The sequence below is a fragment of the Acanthisitta chloris genome, unplaced genomic scaffold, assembly GCF_000695815.1.
Source record: "Acanthisitta chloris isolate BGI_N310 unplaced genomic scaffold, ASM69581v1 scaffold18290, whole genome shotgun sequence".
NCBI classification, from domain to species: domain Eukaryota; kingdom Metazoa; phylum Chordata; class Aves; order Passeriformes; family Acanthisittidae; genus Acanthisitta; species Acanthisitta chloris.
This window is the reverse complement of record NW_008652400.1, coordinates 30,817-47,326: the sequence shown is the minus strand read 5'-3', so window position 1 is coordinate 47,326 and position 16,510 is coordinate 30,817. Positions and strand designations below refer to the sequence as shown.

The 16,510-nt window shown below is 37.6% G+C and overlaps 1 protein-coding gene across 1 annotated transcript in view; it reads right to left on the bottom strand.

Moving 5' to 3' along the window:
• ADAMTS6 (ADAM metallopeptidase with thrombospondin type 1 motif, 6) overlaps positions 1 to 16,510 on the bottom strand; it is a gene marked incomplete at its 5' end in the record, with an annotated part of 60,941 nt that overhangs the window by 18,869 nt on the left and 25,562 nt on the right. The window contains 5 exons of the mRNA XM_009077240.1: positions 5,859 to 5,997; positions 7,721 to 7,884; positions 12,629 to 12,709; positions 14,074 to 14,197; positions 16,155 to 16,288. Coding sequence (XP_009075488.1) covers positions 5,859 to 5,997; positions 7,721 to 7,884; positions 12,629 to 12,709; positions 14,074 to 14,197; positions 16,155 to 16,288 — 642 coding nt within the window. The remainder of the gene's footprint in view (positions 1 to 5,858; positions 5,998 to 7,720; positions 7,885 to 12,628; positions 12,710 to 14,073; positions 14,198 to 16,154; positions 16,289 to 16,510) is intronic.

Sequence of the window (16,510 nt, the reverse complement as noted above, 5' to 3'; positions counted from 1 at the left end):
AGAAGCAGGGGAGTAAATAAACTACATTCTGTGATCTGTAAGTGATACATATAACCCTTTTCTAATGTAGCTCTTTCTTTTTCTCTTTCCAGACCTCATTTTACTATTTCATTATTTATTTCTACATATTCTGTTTTTCCCTTTCTTGTTCTTTCTCAATAAATAATAATCAAGTCCTTAAAGAAGATCTCGTATTGTTGTCATCAATTTTTTTCTGATTCCCCTTGTGTTCTCTCCTCTCCATCACTTCTCTGTATAGATAAACTTGCACTGTACATTCTGGTATTCTCTGACAATGTGCTACTGTAGTCATGTCCAAGCCTGCCAGCAGCTATAAAGACCTATATTAGATAGCAACAAACTTTCCTTCTGAAAAATCTTGACTCAGAGGAGAAGAGTTATTAGTGAACTTTCAGGCAAAAAAATTAATTAATATGGAGCTCAGTTTTACATAATACTCCCAGAAAGGAAGAACTAGCTCATTTGCACTTTAAAGCAAAGGTTTTCAATATAGAAAATACTGGTTCTAGTGTACAAAAAGAAGAGCTGCAATTCTGGATTTCCAAGCCTAAGAATGACAGTGCTATTAAAAATTGATGGAAGTATATTAATATCCTACATGTAAGTACAGGAATCCAGGAAAATAAAGCAGTTGTCTGTTACCAGGCAAACCTTTTTAACTACATGGTAAATATGAAGAACTTCTTTTTAGAAAAAAAAATTAAGACAATATCAAAATAGACATTAGACTTCAGAGACTTGACTTCTGCTTGGTTCACTGTACAGTGAGCATCATACTCACTGACAGAGATACTGTAGAATACTTTGTGCTTCTCTCCCTTAATATTAGTAACACTACTAAATGCACAGCTTACAATCTCTCATCAAATCACAGAATAGATCAGGTTGGAAGGGACCACAGTGAGTCTCCCAGATCCTTCTCCACAGAGCAGCCTTCCAGCAGGTCAGCCCCAGCACAGTGTAATTCCTCCCCAGGTACAGGACCTTGCATTAGCCTTTGTTGAATTTCAGACAGTTCTTCTCTGCCCATCTCTCCAACCTGCTGAGGTACCCCTGAAGGGCTGCACAGAGCTCAGGTAGAGGACGCTACTTGCAGTTTTGTGTCCTCAGCAAACTTGCTGAGAAGAAAACTCTGTCCCCTCATCCAAGTAACTGATGAACAAGTTAAACAATACCAGGCCCAGTATTGAACCCTGAGTGACACCACTAGGACAGACCTCCAGCTAGACTCTGTGCCACTGATCATAACACTATGTGATCTGCCATTCAGCCAGTTCACAATCCACCTCACTGTCCACTCATCCAACCCACACTTCTTGAGTTTGCCTGTGAGAATGCAGTGAGACAATGTTGAAAGCCTTGCTGAAGTCGAGGTAGACAATATCCACTGCTCTCCCTTCATCCATCCAGGCAGTAGTTTCATCATAGAAGGCAATCAGGTTGGTCAAACATGACTACCTTTAGTGAATCCATGGTGACTACGCCTGATCAACTTCTTGTCATCCATGTGGGCAGAGAAGGCCTCCAGAATGAGGCATTCTATCACCTTTCCTGGGATTGAGATGAGGTTGATGGGATAATAGTTTCCCGGGTCCTCCTTCCTGCCCTTTTTGAAGACCAGCTGTTATTGCTTGCTTCCTGTCCTCAGGCACCTCTCCTGATCTCTATGACCTTTCAAAGATGATCATGAGCAGCCTGGCTATGATGTCTACTAGATGTCTCAGCACCCATGGATGCATCCCATCAGAGCTCCTGGACATGTGGATGTTGAGTTTGTTTAGGCATTCTCTGGCTCAATCCTCCAGTGCAAAGAAGGCATTCAGTAACTCTGACATCTCTGTGTCATCTGTTACCAGGATTTCCTCTCCATTAACTAATGGGCACACATGACCTTTTGCTTTCCTTTTGTTACTGATGTATTGGAAAAAGCCCTTCTTGTTATTCTTGATATCCTTGGTCAGAATAATTCTAGATGGGCCTTGGCCTTTCTAGTCTCATTTCTGCTTTCTCTGACCACCTTTCTATGTTCACTCCAAGTTGCCTGACCCTGCTTCCATCTCCTGTGTATTTCTTGCTCCCTTGGCCTGATTTAATTCTCATTGGGATGCATCGTACTTGAGCCCGGAGGAGGTTATCCCTGAACAGCAGCCAGGTTTCTTGGAGCCCTCTTCCCTGCAGACTCTGTTCTCGTGGGATCCAAGAATATCCCTAAAGAGGCTAAAGTTAGCTTTCCAGAGTCTGTACTTGTAATTTTGCTCATTGTCCTGCTCTTCATTCAGTACCAAACTCCACAATGTCATGGTCCCTACAGCCAGGGTTGCCTCTCATACAAGATTTTCTTCTGTTTTTAGAGACAATCTAAACATGTAACTGTTCATTTCATTAAGTTTAATGTATCCCCTAGATGATTCTATGGAGAATACAGGGAGAGAGGAAGTATAATGTCTACTGCGGAGAATCCATTGATTTCAGGTGCCTGGCTGAGTTTTCACATGTGATGATGTAATTCCTTGCATGCTGTGTAGGTCAGAAATTCCAGAGAGGTACTCATATAATAATGAACTGATAATTAGCAAGTAAGACTGTAATGTATGCTTAGGATTGCTCAGTATCACATAAGAACCACACAGGGGAGTTAGGAATGAAATTCAGAGCTCTGGCACTGCACTGAGCTGTCATAAGCAGGAAACACATCTCCTCCTTCCCACCATTTCACTTACTATGCTATTCCTATTCTGCAAAGCTGATACAGGCCCTAGAATAGAGGTCCTGCTTGAAAAGTTAAAGCATTTTGACTGTTCAGATGCGACTCCCCAGCACAGCAGAGATGAACATAAGATAGGAGTCTAATGGGAAAGAGCAGTTAGCATCTAATCAAAGATTGCAGGTTGTTTCTAGTTTGTTTTTAGCTCATTACTTGGCTCCTGACTGCTCCAGTTACCCTTCTCTGAGATAAGGAGTACAAACAGCTCTGGGAAGATCTGAACACAGTGGATTGCTCCCAAAGCACTATAGAGAAGAGACTGCACAAAAAATCAGATACTTCAGCAATATACAATACACCAAAACTATTTAAACTTTGCATTGCCACAGTGCCTTTGCGCTTTGCTTCGTGGTATTCAGCACATATCCTCAAGTTCACAACACAGAAAAACCATTGAAAAAATAATGTTAAAAATATCTTAAAACTTGAGTTTTAAGAGTCACAGACATGGTCAAAAGGTATGTAATGCAGATACAGTCGGTGTGAATTAGAGCCTTAATTAGACTTAATGTTGTGTGGACATGAGCTAGCCTGTGACACAGCCTCTAAAAATGGTCCTTGGTCAATTGGTGCCTATTTCATAGAAAAACCACAGCTACAGAAAACAAGATTTCATATTAATCCTTAATTCTGACATTTCCTGGCTTCTAAATACTTGAAAATTTCATGTCCCTCTAAGACAGCTTTTTAAGTGTTATATACACCTAGGCAAAAAGGCATAACATTAAAATACAGACATGTTCAGAGATGGATAGAAGTGTGTTGGTTAGAATTTAGATTTGCCTACAGATTTGACATAAACCCGATACTTTGATATAAAAGTATATCTGGTTCAATTTTTTCTAGAGCTTTACTGGATCAAGACAAATCATATCATCAAAACCTGATCAGTCCATGGCTAACTACACCAACTACAGTGAGAGGCAGGAAAATGTTGATTTCTTTACCTTGTTCACAGTCTGGCCCTAAGTCACTACATATTTTTTAACCTCAAAAATTTTAAAAAAGTCCATACTAATATTCTTTACACATGTTTATTATTCTTTTTTACTTTCAGTAAAAAATTCTTTGACTGTTTAATATTCTGTTATCCTTTAACATCTAGCAAAATGTCTTCTAAAGACAGAGTTCAAGGAACTAGAACTCCAATAACGGACTCCATAATGAATAGAAATAAACAAAGACATGCAGTGGTTTCATTTCTAAGTCTTCTCAATGCTTCATATTCCAGTTAAAGTCTCTGTCTCTAAAACATTTTTCTCCCTTCTATTTTTCCCCGACTCAGAATTGTGTCTTCTTTTGGCATATGGTGAAAGCTGTTTGATAAACTGAGGGGAATAGCAGGTACTCACATGAAGAAAACAGATGCAGTTTTTAACATGAATTATAGCTGCAGTAAAATATTTACCCCCTGAACACAGTGCTCAGTGAAAATAAGTGACCACAGCGCATCCTTTTATTAAGCTGAAAGAAAGGAGTGAAAAGTGCCTGGTTTAGCCACCATAAGTTACCAAAGAAAATATGTCCTTCACCCCACTATGAGTCTAAAATTGATAAATATATGCAGTTCTTAGGGATTCACAAATCTTCCCATCTGAGTTAGTTACATACAGGTTTGTTAGACAAGTGCCTGTTCCTTCAGAGCCAATTGTTTTCCATTGTATATTGCAAATGCATGAACTGACAATGACCTTAATGATAGAAGATCCATGGCTAAAATCTTGTCTCTACCTAAAAATCAATGGGAGCTTTCCTATGACTCCTGAAAGATCATTAGCTCATTGCCATCATAAAATATAGGATTTGACAGTACTCGTAAGGTTCTGATACTTGGAACTTTCTTTTGCTATGAGCTAGGTACTTTCCTTCTTTATACTTCTTTAAAATGTTCTTTTCCCTACCACACTTACCACTACTAAAACTGTAGTTAAAAAAAGCAATCTGTCACTCAGGAATCCAACAAACGGACAACTAAAATACTGGAGAAAGTTTTGCATCTTACTCTATTTTGTTTCAATACTTTCTCTGGTGGCACAGAAGAGAGTTCATGCTATTCTTTGTGTGTTACATATGGCTAAGTAGACAGTTGTATTTAAACTGCAGACAACTAGTGTCAGCCATAGCAGTTTCCAGCAGAAAGGTGAGCTACGATGGTTCTACACATGAATACCTCCAGTCGCCAGTAAAAAAAACACAAGAAAATTACAAATATTTGGTCCAAAGGCTCTTTAAAAAAAAGATGGTGTCTTCCTTTTGCCAAGGGCTGTGCACCGTGCAGTCGAAACTGAAATTCAGAAGGTGGACCTAAAGGATTCTCCCATATCTTCTGAAACAGAGGTATGTTGGGGAGATGATTCATTCAGCCTCCAGAGAGAAGAAAGATACTGTTCACACAGCACTTCTACTCACCAGTCCTTGCAGCAGCAATGGTGTTGGCTTTGAAGGAAGCCAACTGTCCTGCTCTCCCAGCAGAGGTAAAGAATTGCCTTGGTGGCCACTAGAGGGAGGATTAGGAATACTGTAAATTGTGGGCAAAAGCCACCCATGATGAATCGCATGGGACAACCTACAAATCCCCCATGGCTGCCAAAGGGCAACAGTTCTCAGACACTGCTATGGGCTGGCAAGTTTCATCCAATTGTTATCATCTGCTACAGAGGAGCTGCGAGTATGTATCCTAAACTTTGGTGGCTGAAGGAGAGAAGGGCTGACTAGAATCATGTGAAGCATATCAACAAACTCACAAAGACACATCCCTGTATTGACAGATGCCTAATTTGTCTTACAGTTTTTAATCTCCTTACTTAAAACTTTTGATGTCCTTTACCAACAAAGCTCCTGTGAAAAGCAAACATATCAGCTGCAAGAGAGTCTCAGAAGATGTATCACACTGTGCCAAGATACACTGTATTTGACAAAGAGATTTGAACATTACATATTCTTGAAAGCAACAAAATAAATTGTGATTGAAATAAATGTTCACTAAGGTTTGAGTCATGCCTGAAAGAAATGTTTTCAATTAGTCACCTAGATAATTATGAAGTGTATCTTGCTTGACTGTCTGGTATCTTACCTCCAGCACAAGTGGCAGAACATTCTGACCAAGGCAGATGATTCCATGCAAAGCCAACTTCATTGTCTCCACTGCCAGTGCGAGAGATGGGAACATTGAATTTATACCTTATACCCAAATTTTGTTCCTGTAGCAGAATCTGTAGTTGAAAACAACTGGTTATACCATTAAAACAGGCAAGCATAGGGAAAACACAGTGATATTTATTCTAGGCATGTGTCATGTCCTGTGGAAAAGAAAAACGTAATGAAGGAAACCAAGATAGTCCTTTTAGGTATTCTCAAAAGAATCTGTACCAACTTTTAAAACATATGCAAAAGAAAAGTATCATTGTCTAAGGTGAGCTTTGTCTTTTTTCTCCCTTAACACAACTTTATAGCTTCTGTCAGTTCCTTATTCCTGACAAAATTGTTCTAAAAAGCCAGTTTTCATGGAACTACTATCTTCATGCAATTGACTTGAGAGCTTAATAACTATGGGAGGTCAAAGGTGAACAAGGATATTATTGTGCAAACATGCAGCAGTTGTAACTGAAATCTTATGAGTACATGCCACATAGCAGTTATGAACCTAAGCCCTGTTACCACTTCTAGTGACTACTGTAATAGAAATAGCAGTAGCAGCAACAAATTGTTGCTGAGAGCATTGTTTTTTCCTAATGCAATCACCAACAGCATAAACTTGGAGGAATCACACCTGTGTGATTCCTTTAAGGGAGTATCAAAACTCTTGCTGCAGAGACATCACTGTAGAGGATATATAGACAAAAGTGCAACAATCACCACGAGGTTTTGCCTACCCTCACTGTTGAACTGCACTACTACATATCACCTGTCCAACCCACTTTTGACTCTCTAGCAAACATATTTTTTGTTGTTAATAATATATATCATGTTAGATGCAACAATCTTGGTGCTACTTGTCATCCATTTCTACTTTCTGTGACATCTTGCAAAGGCACACCTACCTATCTCCACAGAACAACAGAGCAGAGAACTTACAGAAATACAAATTAGTGACACTGAGTGAATGAGAAAAGGCACTAAAATAACTGCACAGCTCATTCTGTATGGACTCTCTAGCTTATCCACAGCTATGTAAGAAAAAATAGAGAATTCAGATGTTTGAAAACGCTGCGTAACATGTGAATATCCAGGCAACAATTATTCTATAAAAAAATAAATATCCCATCTGGCTCAGGGAATGCCTGAACTGCAAATCTGGCACCTGACAAATATGCTGGGAAAGTATCCCCTTATTCTTCCTCAACATGGTAGTGGAACTGCAGGCTCACTATTGCCTGTTGTCAGAGATGGTATCAGGATCCTGGTCGCATACTCTGTTACATTCTCATGCCTTATACAATCTGTTCAGAGCAATGCATGTCACGGCAGCACACTATAACATGGCTCAAATCATTACACTTTTTCTGTGGTAAGAGTAACATATAGTCACACTCAGGCCAGGCTTAAAACCACTGACATCTACAGAACTATCAGGGAGGGACCAGGGACTGTCATGCTATAGCTCAACTCCTCAATTTATCAGCAGTATGCAAATACAACATATAGCCCATTTACAAATTCAGCTACCGTTACAGTGGACCACATTTAGCAGAGGTGACACATTTCCTGTCAGATTTCCTGTTGCTCTTCTGACTTTATCCCTGCTACATCACAATGTTTGCCAGTCAGTTTTGAAAGGCAGGAAAGCAGTGTTTAAACACTCATGCAAAGTCCCAGCTAGACAAGCTGCACCCTCTTTGAAAACACAACCTGTTTTGATTTCATTTGTGGCTTTGCCTTTTCTCAGAACACAAATACATATTTCAAATTTCAGAAATATATTAATTATGACTTTACCATGACTATGAGATTTTCTGAAGTAGGGCCTAGTGCTTCCAAAGACTCTGGTTCATCTGTTGGCCTCTTGTAATGGAAAGCTGTTCCAGCAACATCAAACTTTCTTGGCCAGTCAATAGTCCAGGCACCATTAATATAGTAGTCATCCTCTTCAGATTTTAAAGCTTAAAAAAAAATACAAGCCACCTAAAAATTGGAAGCAGCATTTATAATGGAGAAGCCACTGTAAATGAATCTACTAATCTGTTAGAAATATGTGATCTTCAGCTCTATGTCACTGGTTTTTTTCAAGCAATATAAAGCCTTTTCTTTAGCCCTGGTCAAAGTATATCTCAAACAATGACAATTTTGTCTCTGCAATGATCTTCAATGTGCAGATGTACTTTGCAGGTTTCAACATGCAGATGATGTATGGAACAAATCAGAATGCCTCATGCAACTTGCAGTGTATCTTCAGCTTTAAAACTGAGCCCATGTGCAATGTATGCTGTTCTACATAAGATACATGCAGGTATGAAATGTGTGAACAGTTATGAACATCATCTTTAGATTAAAAAACTGAGGCATGGAATAAAAATCTCAGATAAAGTGCAGAGGCAAAAAAAGAGAAGGAACATTGACTCTAATGTATGGCAGCAATCAGGTCTTCCTTTATTGCCTTTATCCGCTGCTTTTCTTTTCCTTACTAAAGCATAAATACAGGATATTTCTACTGCAAACACAAATAGTAGTTACTTAATCTGATATTTTATTGTTCCTAATTTACAGTCTTGAATCATAAAAGTACTGTAGATAAAACTGAAATTCCTTAGCTAACCAGCCATTAGGATTGACAAGCACATATTATTCAGGGATTTGTATTTGATATTTTATCAGTAATGTTAGATTAAGTTTCTAAATATGAAACCAACACTGTATCTTAAAGTGAATATTCTGTTAATTAGATATTGACTTTTTTACTAAAGTGAAGATTACTAAGTTATATGTATCTACTTTATATTTACTTTTAAAAACACTGTTTTTAAAAGCAAAATAATCACAAACCTCTAATCAAAGAGCATGCAATTTTCCGTTAAGACAAAGAACTGACTTTACTGGATAGGGAAAAACTCATAACATTAAGGAATAAGACAACTTAAGTTGTCTTAAGTTTTATTCACAACTACATTTGTGTGGACAGTTGGGTTACATCAAACAGTTAAGGAAAAATGTCTCAATGATGTTTAACTTTTCTAAACTAGATCAGAGAGCACTTGTACAAACAGGACGTAGTGGGAGACGCAGTAATGTTCTGCTGGTGACAGCAATATTCAGCAGGGATTACTAACCATTTTCATCAGCACCATAAGGTCTGAAAATAGCATAAATTCCACAGCATAAGCCTAATTCCATTGACTTCCCTGGATTTACTTTGGAAATTCTCATGTATTTTGGTGAAGAAACTAGATCAGACATATTCATTTAACTGGACTTCTCAAGGTAACTGAAGTTCCATATTGTCTATATAAGTTCTACAGTACAAGAAGAAGATGATAAAAACAGTGAGTATAGGAGAACAAGACAAATTGCAAGCAGAGCTGTACTACAAGAAAGGAACTGTTTAGCTATTTTACACAGGTATATGAAATACTGTGTTACAGTTGAGTATCAGCATTTTATCAGTTGTCCTATTTTCATGTAACCAAAATTTCTATCCATCCTGCTTTTACAATACCTAGCTTAATTAAAAGAAGGTCACAGGGTCTCACAAAGCTACTGAGACATATTGAAGTCCCTCCTACTGTGCCATTCAATCCCAAGCATTTTCTTGTCAGTATGTCAAGAATCTAGCAAGAGCAAATAATAGATTTTTATTTATATTATTTGAGACATACTAACAACTACAAGAGATATATAATTGAGCACCAGAGTACCAGCATTCACATATATGCTTATGTAATTAATATCTCTGAAATGACGTGCTATCAATTGTATGTACGTTATATACAGTCAAACTAACATATATTCAGAAGCAAAGTTGCTGATTTTTTAGCTGACTGTCAAAGAAAAATGCATTTTTGCTGTGTAAATAGATTTATCTATTGTCAGTTGTGATGCACAGGTGAAGCCCACACAGGAATAGCATTCCAATAATGACACAACAGTTATGCAGTGGCACAATGCTATTAGCATATGAGACAGAAGGAACAAGTTCATGTGCTAACCAAGCAATTTATGAGAACTTGAGAATGCTGGAAGTCCTCATAGCACTAGTGTAAGAGGAATATAAAGCCAGATGTCGCCCTAGATCAAACCATTTAAGGGAAGGTAACAGCATTAACAAATGCACATATTTTCAGCAGCTCTGAACATAGGCAATTTTGTTGTTGCTGAGTTATTTGTTGGACAGATCAGTAAAAATACAGCATTATTTGTGCAGCTGCAGAAATGGGCTTTCGTTACCATATCACTAGAAGTGATAGTGGTACAGAAGCGATCAGCCAGAGAGAGGATGAGAGAGGACAGGCATTAACTGAGCAACTGAATGGTCTAACTGCATCGTAAATTGAGGACATGGCTCTCAAAGAACTGAATCCTAGTTTAAGGAACCATGGGATGTTTGTTGTGAGTTAGTTTGAAAGCCTTGGTTTGAACAAGGAAGAAACTCTGAAGCCAGTGTGACAACTGCAGGGGAAGAGGGGTTTATTTTTAAGCTATTTTAGAATCATAGAGTTGTTTATGTGGTAAAGGATCTTTAAAGGTCATCTAGTCCAACCCCCTGTAATGAGCAGTGACATCTTGTATTATTCAAGTATAACTTGATTACTCCAAAATGGAGAAAGTTTTGTATACTTCGAAATGGCGATTTCATTACCGTTTTGATTTCTTAGACTGTGGTCACGTATGTGGCAGCAGTGCACATAAAAGAAAATACAGTAATATTTTTAAGTGGTTATTTTCAGCAGAATCAGTACTCTAATCTGTTTCATGGTGCGACCACACAAACAGCTGGAACAACAGGGGGGACTTGAATAAAGACTGAAAAGATGCTGTGAAGTTGACATTGCCACTAAAGAAATGTCCATAAAACAATACCCTAGAGGTATGTATTTTAATATATTAAACTCATTTTTAGCTACTGTTGTGGTTATCTAGTTCTTTTAAGAGAGTAGACAAATCAGAAACCTTCCTTTCACCAGAAATTTGTGATCCTAAAACAGAGATCTGGTTCACACTCACAAAACAAAACATCCCATAACAAAATTAAATAGCCCGTGCAACTTAACAAGATTATCTTTCACTAGGATATAATGGCACCTTTGACAGTTGAAACATGAGAAACTAGTGAAGGAGAGGAATCCCCTGTTTGTGTAATCAGGGCTCTGTGGCATGAAACAAGGCAGTGAGGAGAGAGCCTGAAACTCAGGAAATCCCTTGAAATTGTGACAAGCACATAAAAAAAAGTGTTTATGTACAACTTTACATTTTCAGATCTGTGGCCAGATTAAATACCAGTGAAGGTGTATGAATTTTTTTTATTTAAGCCAAAAAAATTTTGCATTTTTCATCCATTTTATACAGGTGGTGCCAAACCAAATGCTTTTCCAGATCACTTTCCTCCACTCTATTCCTATAGAGAAATAAACAATTGCAGTAGCATTTTAGTTCCGGTTTCCAGCTGTCCATGAAATAGTTCTTAGCAGAAAAATGACCATGACAGGATGCATTGCATGCCTTCCTGTCACCACCTATGCTTGAGATGCCAGTATAGGATATAGGAGCAAACTTACATGCAGTATATTTTGCCATGGGGGAGTGGCCATGGGGAGTGCGATGCTGAAAGAGTAGTAAGCCCTCAACTGCTAGAGCAGTAGTGTTATTATTCCTGCAGAAGGGAGGGAGATTGAGTATCTGCTGAATTACAGAACGATCAGGGCAGGCACAAAGAAAAGGAGGCATTCAACAGTAAAAGGTACCATTACTGTCAATATAATCCATCTAGGAACTGGTGTACCTATGTGGATAATTGCCTCTAACTCACACTCACAGGCATCACAATCCTTTCTAACACATTAGTGTTATATGCAAATTACATGGACTACAGACTGACAGAAGCTGCCTTGGCAGCTGCTTTTCAGTTTTAAGAGGTAATAGCTTTTGGTTGTGTAAACCTGTTAGTTTGCTGTACAACTAATCAGCTCTCTAGTCTATTTCTGACTAAGAAATGGATGTTCTTGCTCTGACTGCTATGCAACCTACAGTACAGAAGCTGTCAGATATGCAGGTTGCCTTGAGTTTGACTAAGCTAGATTTGTTAATACCAATATTAAAAAACAAACAGAAAGCAACTTTGTGTTTAAAGAAATTAGTAATAACCCGGAAATTTTAATTTAATTTTATGCTTTACAACAGGTTTCCTGAATGATCTCAAATAATTGCATAGTTTTTCTGCTCTTCATTTTCCTTATCTGAAAACCAGGAGTGGCATATAATGCCTACAACACAGCAACACTGGAATTAATACATTAATTTGCCTTAAAGTCAGGAGACAGCATTGTTAGCATTTCAGGAACTATGGCTGCTGACGAAATAAAACTGTGTTTTAAAACAATATAATCCCCCAAGACTTCTCAGGTGGAAGACATTACTTCACAGTGGGACAGTAGATCATTTGAGTGTTCCCCATCCACTTCTGTTCAAGAGTAACATTTTAGTGAAGCTGACATGATTTTGCAGAGTGGACAAGGAGGAATCACATGGTGTATTTCAATAACTCCATTCAAGAGAATATATCCTAACTAACTGCTGTAACTCTTCCCTCTGCTGCTTCTACTGTGCGTATGGTTTGACCAAACCAGAGAATGTACCTTCAAATCACAACATAAACTCTGACTTAATAACAATCTGCTATTTAAACCTTGCTCTTACCAATGTAGTTCTTTGACATTGCCACTTCTCTTATTTCAATGTGCACAGAACCCCTTGGAATTTGAACCACTTCCATATACCCTATAAGACAAAGATACATTTTGCATGTTGTTATTTTCATTTATCAATATTAAGTACGAAACTAACCATTAATTAATTATTTGAAACTAAAACGTAGTATGAGATATGTGATTCAAATGTACTTTGTTTAAGGAGCGACTGGATGTGGCACTTAGTGCCATGGTGTAGTTGACAGGGTGGTGTTAGGTCATAAGTTGGACTTGATGATCTCAGAGGTGTTTTCCAGTCTGACTGATTCTGTGATTCTGCAATTTTCTTTTGTGTGGTAAAAAAAAGAAGGCTCTTTAAACTTCCTGCAAAAAATTTTTAACTGATAGCAAGAACTTATGCATTCAGGAATTCCTTTCTTAAGTAGTAACAAAGTCTTTTCAACAGTTCATCACAAGTAATTAACATATAAAATGACCATAGGATCATAGGATAATTCAGGTGCGAGAAGACCTTAGCCAGTCACTTAGTCCAACTTCCTGCTACCAGCAGGGGCAGGAATGAAATCAGACCAAGTTACTCAGCAGTTTATCCTGCTGGGTCATGAAAAATTCCAGAGGTGGTAACTGCACAACCTTTCTGAGTTGTCCTCCTATGGAAATGGTTTTTTTCCCCATTTGATTAGCACCTTTCTTCTATCAGTTTATAGCCATTAAATCATCTCCCACCATGTACACATCCTTGTAAAGAACCTGACACTGTTTTCTCCACAACATCCTTCCAACAGTATTGGAAGGCTGGTACTAGGTACCCATAAACCAGGGCATTCTCCAGGCTAAGTAAGCCCAGTTCTGTCGATCTCTCCTCAGAGAGGGTCAAGTATGCCAGACCCCTATAATCCTACTGGTCCCTCACTGGTCTGAACTAACTCCAGTGTATCACAGTAGAGTCCAAAACTGATGCTATGTTAGAAGCATGATACTCAGATTACAGGGCTAATATTGTCTCTTTCTTTTTGAGCTAAGCTTTACAATAATTGCCTATATACATTTCCTGGTTCTTAATATGATGAACTTATGAGATATTTCTAAAATTTCATGCTATTCTAAAATTTCATGCATGACTAACTACCAGATTCTACCATTAACAATAAAGTAATTCACAACATTACTCTTGCTATATCACCATAACTAAATAACCAAAACACCCCACTAATTTTTTAAGTGCTTAAAGAGAAACAGAACTGAGTATTCAGCAATGAAACATATTGTATTCGAGATAAATCCAAACTAACGCAGAAAAAAAGGAAACAATGAGGCAAAAGGAGTTAAAGTGAATGACCAGCAGCAATGCCATGCTGGGAATCAATGCAGAATGGGTATTAGCTAGAGTCAAGTAAATTCATTATGCAAGAGAATGGACATATAAGTACATACCTCCTCTGGGCAGTGAATCATTGAAGAAACCTTCAATGGCTTCACATGTACTCCCATCTCCTCCACAAACACGGCATCTGTCTTCCTTAGCATCAGACCCCAAAATATTATCACAACCTACATGCTGAGAACAGATAAGAACAAATGTTTTAACAGGATGATGGTCTTGCATCACTATTTTTAAAGGGTTTTTTAAGTGTTTCTCTCAAATTTGATCTATTCAGTTCTTTTTATCTACTCTGTTTTTGATAGCTGGTACTGCATGTGGGTTTTCACTTGCCAAAGGAAACAAAATAGGAGAGCGACCACATTTTGGGTTGTTACCAAATCTTGATTAGTAAGAACCTTGTATTTCTACTGTGACTTTCAGGAAGGGATTTCACAGTGGTTTACAAACAATATAATTATTATACTTATCAACAAATGATTAGTGATGTTGTTATTTCATACTACAACAGCTAACTCTGTTCCATCTATATTGCTTTGTTAAGGTAAACATTTGCTGTGTGTTCCTTAAACATTTATACAGCATAAATAGTATTCCTGTTCCCAAAGGCATTACAGATTCATAGACCATGTTTACACATCCTGCAGGGAAAACTTACAATTATTTTCGTAAGTCTGAACGTAAAGTGCAAATGGCTTCATGAAAAGAAAAGCAGAATTGCATGCTGTATTAGATGAAAATAAATTAAAATAAAGACAGATAGATCCCTGGGGGAGGAAAAAAAGAAAGAAAAAAAAGGAAGGAAAAAAGTAGGATAAAACAAGCAGGTTGTAAACAGAATGAAGGCTGCAGCTTGCCAATTTTTTCCAGGATTTATACAAAAAAAGAAGGCAGCTACATAACTGTGAAAAGCAGAATTGCATGCTGTATTAGATGAAAATAAATTAAAATAAAGACAGATAGATCCCTGGGGGAGGAAAAAAAGAAAGAAAAAAAAGGAAGGAAAAAAGTAGGATAAAACAAGCAGGTTGTAAACAGAATGAAGGCTGCAGCTTGCCAATTTTTTCCAGGATTTATACAAAAAAAGAAGGCAGCTACATAACTGTCTAGCTGTCTCTGTTTACTGTCTAGCAGTATTATCTGCCATCTTGTAAACAGGTAATACATAGGTCTTTAGACCTAGAAGCTAAAATACTTTAAATAACTGGCAAAACATTATAGTTCCAACCATTTACATTTTTGACTTACTGACCCACCAAAACAACAGACACCCATATTCATAGCTCATTCTCAACTTGATATTTTTTCATTAGTTTACTAATACATGGCAACAGCTTTTGATCTCATCATGTCATTCCATAAACATATATCTTCAGCCCTCAGTTTAGCCAAGAAGTTAAGCATTAAGTTAAGCTTTAGTTATGTTAGTGGATTCAGGAAATTGGATAGTTTTCAGTCACCAGTAATGTTCAGATGTCTAGACTTAAGTCCATAATTAAATGCTTTGCCCAGCAGAGGAAGCAGTGGAATGTATATAACCAAGAATTGTGGCACAGACCCCCAACTCTATTGAAATTCTTGTCATGCAATTCTATGGGAATCTTATCTTACAAGATAGTCAGATTTTTAGTAAATGGCAAATCCTTTCATTCTGATACATTTTTTCCCAGAACTACAGAGCAATAGTGACAACCTTCAGTGTCAATTACATTAACAGCAGGATTGTTTGCAACAGGATGAACTAGTTAGACATAAATAGCATGTTTATATTTACTGTTTTTCAACCAGAGTGGTGTTCTGACTGAAATGATGGAACAGGACTTGGAACAGTGCAAGGAATGTGTTCATCTCCTGTTGCCCTTTCCATTGACTCTTCAACAGAAACCATAAAGCAGGTAAAAAAGAAGACAAAATGAAGGATTCTGTGAATGTATATGAGAAGCTAGTGAAAGTCAAATGATCAGTCTATTTTATGCAGCATCTTTTTTATCTTTTTGTCTCAACCTTACACTTTCATGAACAACTTGACCTGTCAACACTCCTGTTTCATATAGTGTACAAGTACCATAATTAAATGTAGGTGACACCAGACACAACAAAGTAATCCATAAGTACTTCATAGAACATTTGTAACCTTGCATTCTCCATTGATACAGATATCCAGTGAATCAGCATTGCACTGAGTCCCATCTATTACTGCAGGAGCACGTTCAGTGTAAAAATTATAACCTTCAGCCAAGCAGTTTAATGCACATGGTTTAACCCCACCTGGAAAAAATAACAAATGAAAGGAAAAAACCCCACTGAGAAATCTTGAAACATTGACATTTAGTTGAAAATATTATGCAGACACAGATCTGAAATTTATAATCTTATCTCATACCTGACACATATAATGCATAGACTTTATTTAACTTCCCCTTCCTGATTTCTCTACTTAACTCTTCTCTCTTGAAAAAAAACATTTTTTCTCATAGTAAGACATGGCAA